The sequence below is a fragment of the Limulus polyphemus genome, unplaced genomic scaffold (assembly GCF_000517525.1).
Source record: "Limulus polyphemus unplaced genomic scaffold, Limulus_polyphemus-2.1.2 Scaffold272, whole genome shotgun sequence".
In the NCBI taxonomy this organism is placed as follows: Eukaryota; Metazoa; Arthropoda; class Merostomata; order Xiphosura; family Limulidae; genus Limulus; species Limulus polyphemus.
Window position 1 is genome coordinate 245,316 of NW_013665882.1, and position 8,039 is coordinate 253,354.

The 8,039-nt window shown below is 33.4% G+C and overlaps 1 protein-coding gene across 1 annotated transcript in view; it reads right to left on the reverse strand.

The window, feature by feature from the left end:
* The window catches only part of LOC106456921 (limulus clotting factor C-like), a 55,888-nt gene that overhangs the window by 35,663 nt on the left and 12,186 nt on the right, over positions 1 to 8,039 (reverse strand). The window contains exon 3 of the mRNA XM_022382700.1: positions 2,106 to 2,324. Coding sequence (XP_022238408.1) covers positions 2,106 to 2,324 — 219 coding nt within the window. The remainder of the gene's footprint in view (positions 1 to 2,105; positions 2,325 to 8,039) is intronic.

Sequence of the window (8,039 nt, forward strand, 5' to 3'; positions counted from 1 at the left end):
TCAAAGCTGATGTTTGGTCGGGAACTTCGGTTGCCAGTAGACCTGATAATAGGACGTCCGCCTAACGAAGAGTTGCCTGAAAATGTGTCAGAGTTCGTGAAAGTGTTATCTGAAAGGATGGATGATATTCACCATCTTGTTTGTTTGACAAGTTTCCAAAAATCAGTGAAGCAAAAATGAAAGGGGGTATCTTTGTTGGGCCACAGATTCGGGAAGTGCTGATGTATGATAATTTTTGAAACAGTACTCAATGAGAAAGAACTTGGTGCCTCGAAATCATTCAAACTGGTTGTAAACAATTTCGGGGAATCACAAAGATGAAAAATATACTGTGAGGATTGATGATATGCTCGAGAACTATAGGAAAATTGGGTCTAAGATGTCACTAAAGATGCACATCTTACATTCCCATTTAGACTTTTTTCAAAATGATCTAGATGCAGTGAGCAATGAGATTGGTGAGTGCTTCCACCAAGATCTACAATGAAACAGCGATATCAAGGATGATGGAATCCTGCGATAATGAGAGATTACTGTTGGTTCTTACAGCGTGATACTGAGAACATACTCAAAAGGCATAACAAGTCCAACAGATATTTTGAACATTGCTTTTTCAAACTGGTATTGCTATTATGTATTGTTTTTAAACATTCTTAAATGCAATTTTCAATGAATAAATAAACCTATTAAAGACAAAATTGTTATTTTCACGATATATATAAGAATATTTAGATAAATCTATCATAACTCGAAAACTAGAAGTGATCAATAATTTTCAACATGATTTTTAGAATCAGCATCGTCAAGTTACTCAGAAACAATTGCATTTTTTGTGTTAGCAGAGAACTGTGTTTTGTTGTTGCTTGAATGAATTTGGTGCAGACGCTTTTGCTTTTTCGTTGTACACATCTTAACATTCAAACTACAAGGAATAATGCATAAAAATTGTGTCTTACATGCTAACACAACTTGTGTCTTTGTCACTATAACACCATCCATTTTTGAATATACGCAATTATCATCACTTGCCTTTCACGTGTACATTTATATCATTGGTCACGAAAAATAAAAAATGTGCGTTTTATTATTTACCAAACTACATTAACACAGAACTGAGAGAATCCTTAGCACTCAATTATGAAAGCTTGCATGCAATCTATATTATTGTATCATGAGATTGTGCATATTATTGTAAGCTATATTTTCAATGCTTTAATTTAGACATTAGCTAGAGGGCGCATCACGTTTCGATCAAGCAAGTCCGAGAAAATATAGAATATTCGGGTACATTATAGATCGAAATTTGCAAAATGTCTAAAAACAAGGCTACATGTTTAAATACGAATGGACAGTTAGTTCAGGAGTGGTAAATAACCAATGAATATTGAATAATCAGTTGTTTCTCAACGTGCAGTTTCAGCGAAGCATTTGGATCACTGATGGCTATCGCTTATATTCAATTACTCATTCACCAGCGATGAAATTTTAATCGTAAATTAATTTTTACATTAGACGTAATATATTTAGCAAGTTATTACCACTTATCGTTACGAGGATTGGGCTTCGAATTATTTTATACAAATAATTTAAAACAACTTCCTCAATAAATGGACAATGCTGCAACAATATTTTTGACGCATGACTACAACTAAAAAATACCTTTTATTAGATTAGTAAGTTTATATATCACTTTTTCTTCCTTTTTTTTATATTATCAAACTAAATCAAGTACCTATTACTATAATACACGTGCAAAGGAAAGAGCAACTTAATTTTAAGGTTCAATTATTATTACTATTTTGAATGCATTTCTGCTGTGATAGTTTCTTAATTTTCCCAATTAATATTGATATAAAAAATTATTGAAGCAGAATTTGCAATTTCATCGTTAAAATAGTAAATACAACGATCATGTTTTCCGTTTATTTACGTTAAAAATAGTATAATTTTGCTTTCGTGGTAATTTGTATTTATTTAGTAGCACTAACACACACACACATATATATATATATATATATTATTCAAAAACAATTATATGGAACACGTTTAGCGTAACCAAAGTAATTTATTATTATTTTTTGTTGTTGTTAGTAGAATCTACTTACAGCAACACGATGTCCCAAAATCCACTCGAACTAATTGAATTATGAAAGGCTCTAACAGGTTGACATACCACCAGGCGGCCTTACCAGTTTCTGCTTTCGTCATTGTACATGTGTCAGAATTAAATAATGCGCTGGTGCTGCCATCTACAGCTTTTTGTGGATTTCCTTTATCTGCTACAGAAGATTGCATGGGAGCTTTTCCTGCTGCTATGTTCAATACTAAAGAGCATAGAAAATTAAAATAAAATCATTGAAATTTTGAGTTTATATACATTTAGTGATAAACAAGAAAAGTAGTTAAGAAAAGCTACGTTTGTAAATCTAGGCAAAAACATTACTTCACTTTCTATCAAAATAACATTTATGTTTGTCTCTTAATAGTTGGTTGGTCTACAACTTCTTTTGGAATAAAACTTTTCTTCTTGGTTCTTAACATCGTGCTCTCTAGAATTATAGTGATCATTATTCAGTCATAATCTATTCACTAATTACTGTTGATATTACGGTACTCAAACAGAGGTATGCCGATTCTGACCGAATAGTGGGATTTGATTGTCAATCTTATAGCTTACCCAGAGCATCAAAATGCGGAGTGCGTTTTTGTGGCAATAGTCCTAGATTCATGAATCTTAAAAAGATTTACAATCCGAGGACATAAATCACTAGGGCGTGCCAGGCCTATATTAAGTATAAATTTTAATCTAAAACGTATTTAGAACTTAGTCAAAAACTTTTCATTACACTTTTTATTTTCCAAAGCGATACTCCCCCCCTCAATAGGTCAGCAATGTGTTTACGGAATTACGACGATGAATCTGGGGCTCTGTACCTCGTAGTGGATAGAGTACAGACAACCCATTATATAGTTTTGTGCTAAAATCAACAACAAGCAGTGCAATAATAACGTATTTGTTGAAAGAACTGGGACACAGACGATGGGGGAAAGGTAACTAATGAAAATTAAGAATTATCTATTTAGCACGACCTTTTTAAAAGTTCCTGAAGAGGGATTCAGTAAAATAATCAACATTTCCATTTGTTGTTTAAGTTTTATTAATTTTCGTCGGCGATCTTTGAAATAATACAGAAAATCAAAATCAGAACTATTTTATAATGTAATTCGATAACTTCACTGCTTTCCGAATTTATAATTACAAGCTGGAATACTCGTTCCCTAGACGAAAGTTATGTACATTCATGATAATGAAAGGTTATCTTAGGTTATGAAAAGTTGCTTCCTTTATATGTAATTGTAAAAAACACCAAAACGACCATAAAAACCGCAAAACACAAAATGTGAAACTGAAAATTTGTATGTATCTCCCCATGGACCCAGCAAACCATCACGCCAAATTTGGTGAAGATTCAACCACAGGAGATGAGGTAATAATAGAAAACACATAAACACCCATAAAAATCGCAAAACGCAAAACTGAAAATGTGTATGTACCTCCGTATTGACCTAATAAACCTCCATACCAACTTTAGTGAAGATCCATCATCACCCTATGAAGTAATTACATGGACAGACAGCAGACAGTACAATTATATTTATATAGATATGCAAAAGTGTTGAAATAATAACTTGTACAAGTATCTGAATCACCTTTTAAGATGGGTTGACATGGGATTAATATAGGTTTCTATAAGAAAGCAATTTTCATATGTAACCTTTACCTAAGCAAAGCAATTAGTAAATGTTTATGACCTTTCGACATCCGGTTAACACTAGCAAGGAAGAGTTTTTTGTCTTGTTTTTTATTTCAGTAGATATTGACACTTGTTTGTTGGATGAAGTTTTCACTTTTTGCCCACCTCAGGCACGATGAGTTGATCATAGTTTGACATGCAATGACGTAACTAGTTGATTGTTCAGCTTAGGTTGTAGGTTAATAATTAGGAGTGCTTCCTTTTTAAGTAGCGTTCATTCATCTTTCCCTGAGTCTATTATTCTGAAGTGTTCACTGTTCGGTTTTTCGTTACAGTCTTTGCTTAGGTGATTGTAAATTCCGGAGTTATTGAAAGGGGTGTTATGCGCATGCTCCTTGATTCTGGTAGCAATGGTCCGAGTCGTTGACCCAATACAGACTTGCCCGCAGCAAGGAAACAAATATTTGTATACTACCAGCGATTTTTTTTAAGGAGATATATTTATTTTATTTTGTCTTTAAACAGGAAAAAAATTCGTATCCGTTTGTTTGGTTTCAAGATTACTCTTAGGCTGACTTGGGGATAAGTTGATCAAGGCAAAACAGACCAGTGAACACTTCAGAATAAGAGACTCAGTGAAAGGTGAATGGGCTTTAAGAAAAAAGGAAGCAGTCAACAATGAACTAGCTACGTCACTACATTTTAAACTATGATCAACTCATCGTGCCTGAGATAGCACGGAAGAATAGAAAAATATCTTGAATGTACTTCAGTACAGATATATTCTAAACTAGTTATGGAAGGGTATACTTTTATTGGTTATTTTAACTGCGACAACCATGGTGTTTAACCAAAATCAATATACAAACCAGTAACTTATATTCGATTCTTGCTTTACATTTAGCTAGTTAATGTGGTATTCGATTATATGCAATTACGTGATGCAAAATTAAAATTATTACAATAATACATAATTTTTTCACTGAGGGCCCGGCATAGCCTGGTGGTTAGGGGTGCTCGACTCGCAATTTAGCTGCCTTCCCTCTAGTCTTACACTGCTAAATTAGGGACGGCTAGCGCAGATAGCCCATAACAAACAAACAATGTTTTCACTGAGACTTTAAAGTTTATTGAATTCACCAACAAGGAACTTCCTCAGAATTGATGTCTCACGTCACCAGTTTAAACTTTGTTTATTTTTTTCTTCAATATTGGTTGCCTATAATGGCCACAGACAACGAGACAAGACATTAAAAATACTTAAAGGACTTCATTGTTATTATTCATGAAGATTATTTTTTGCTTAAAAAATGGAACAGTAGTTGATACGTTAGAAAATTTCACAGTTTAGCACATGCATAGAAAAAAATATTTTTTTTCTTATAAAATGATAGTATAGCATTCAAAAATAAAGAATAAATACCAAAAAAGTATAATAATGACATCTATGTAAGCCTGGAGGTGTACCGAGTGAGGGGAAGCGGGGAGACGAGATCAGACAGGAAGGTGAGTAGGATTTGTTTGTTTTTCGATGTGTGGTAACGCACTACCCTCTTATCTCACGCACTGGCACAGCGTTGGTCGTGAATAACATGATTATATTGTACAAGTATTACACTTAGCACACTAATATAAGTCACTACAACTACTGTATAAATGCCAAGTATTTAGACTATATACATTTTTAACCACTATGTATAAGCGTCGAGGGCGGCATCTATGGGTCACCGGTACAACTAAATATCCGCTGGGATTTCAAACGGTGGCGGAAAAACGAAAACATCGTCTGATAAGCAGAGCAGTTAACTAGAGGAGGAAGAGGTCGAAAATGTACCTGACCCTCCCAGGTCCTCAAAGATCGTAAAACCCGGTGTCGAACGTGCAGTTAACTAGAAATAAAAAACGACCTGATAATCAACTTGGAGAGGTATATCATACATGATGGACAAAATCAGATGTACCTCTCGCCATTACATAAAATAAATAATATTATTAAAACGACCACTTAGTGCTACGCATTACAGAATATTTCCAATACATCTATAATTATATTTTAAAAATAGTTTATTTCATGTGTACTAAAATAAATTTATTTGTGTGTATTACATTATTAGTGCAATAGACTATAGTGTGAACGCAGGACTTTGTGTAAACCCACATCAGCGATTTGTGTTATTATGTAACATTGATGATATTAGCCCATAATAGGAACAAGGTTTTAAAAGGTTAATGAGTAATTATATTTACAGATACTAAGTAAATAAATCTAGCATTATGTAAGTGTGGGAAGTATCATCGGAAACATTCTATGTGGATTAAATAAAACTTCAGCAACTTGGACACAACATCATTAGCACGGAGACCGTGGAGACATCTTGTAGTGTAAACTAGACCAAACTACAACACTAAGAAGCAGAAGTTTTAATCAGAAAAACGTCCCAAAATTCGTCTTAGAAGGAAGATAAATTAAACGTGAAACATCAAACATCTAATACAGCAATAAAATAACGATAGTAAAAGAGTAAAAATCTACTGTTAAGAGGGAGGAGGAGGAGGTCGAAGGTGTACCTAAACCTCTTAAGTCCAACAAAATCGGACCTAAAAATCTTATACAGAGGATGAATTCCAGATAACTAGAAAACATCATATGATGCGCGGAGCAGTGAAAAGGTTAAGAGTAAGAGCTGACATGAAAACTCAGCTGTTCGAAAGATATAAATAGATATAATGTAATGATTATTGTATTTTTTACATAAATGTTAAGTATAAAACGATGGAGTAATTTATGATTAGTTTATAGTTTATGACACATAATAATAATAATAAGATTTTTTTTGTCTTAAACGCAGTTTTTAAAAGTTTCTTTAAGCCATAAAATATTAAACACTTCTTCACTTAATTAAGTACGTTAAACTATCTTTATTTTCTGTCTCTACAAATGACAACGTGTTTAACTATAGTGTTGCCACGTGCTAGTCAAATAACTGATGATCCCTTAAATTAATTAATTTTCTTTTCAGTAATAGCTAAATAATGAAAGATTGAACTCTTACTGAATAATTTCATGACCTGCTGAGTGATTAATGTCTTAGAAAAAGCTTTATAAAATGGTAGGATATGTTGCCTTTCAGAACCGAAAACTGAAACCTCGTGAGAAAAATGGGTCGGCCCTTTTAAACGTTCTAACTTATCGCCAAAATATTTTGTTTGCTTCTTAACTTATTGTTACAAGGAAATGCCGTCGTAAGTTGATATGAAATTATTCTGCACCTAAAATGCAAAACAGGACTAACTGAAAGACACGGTTATTAAGTATAATACCTACAGTGCACGTGTACGTATCAAAATACGTGCCCTACTTTTCACTGTTGAAAGCGTCAAAATTTTAAGTTCCAGCATGTAGATAACAGCACGGGCACTAATCCACAATGCAGAGAAAAACGTAGTACGATTATGTAATATAGACTGTGTTCTTCTTACTTAAAGCAAGTGGAAAAGCAAAATATCATCAACTGTTCTAGTATGAACCACTACTAACCCTTGTAATATAGTTGAGCATAATTTTTATAAATTTGCATAAAAAATATATATGAAGAATATGAACATTGAGAAAATACCGTAATGTTCAAAAATAATTTATATAATAAATTATACAATGAATGAATAGGTAATACGATAATCATTATGAAAATACATTGCGATATAACATATAACGTAAAGGTGACTGCACCTGTTTTGTTGTACTTGACAAAGTTTGCATTCAGTATCAGTGCTAAATTTTGCAATTACTTTGATTTTCTTAGGTATTGTGATGTCACCCAAAATTTATCACTTTTAGGAAGGGTATGTAAAGCCCTTTCCGACACAAGATATTCATATATTCACATCATAAAAATATGTTCAGAACATGGATTGAAAATTTCCAAGATGTTGATATCCCTTGTACTTAATGAAAAAGAAAAAGAAAACAAAACAGAGTAATGTGGATCAACTTGGGGAGTCAAGACCATCCAGAAAGATACGTGCAGCAAGTCATACTTCAGCCATGATAAGCAAAGTATGGCGTCTTGCAACAGATGAGAAGCCAAAGCAAACGCCAGTGTCAAGGGCTGTCCACATACCCCACATAACAGTAAGCAACATAATCAAAAAAGGATCTCTATCTGGAAGCCAGAAAAACAGGACATGGGTTCACCAAAATAAGGTTTCCAATCATACCTTTCATTCAACCATCACACATTTAATCGCCCTTTCAGCCGTGGGGGTGTTATAATGTGACGGTCA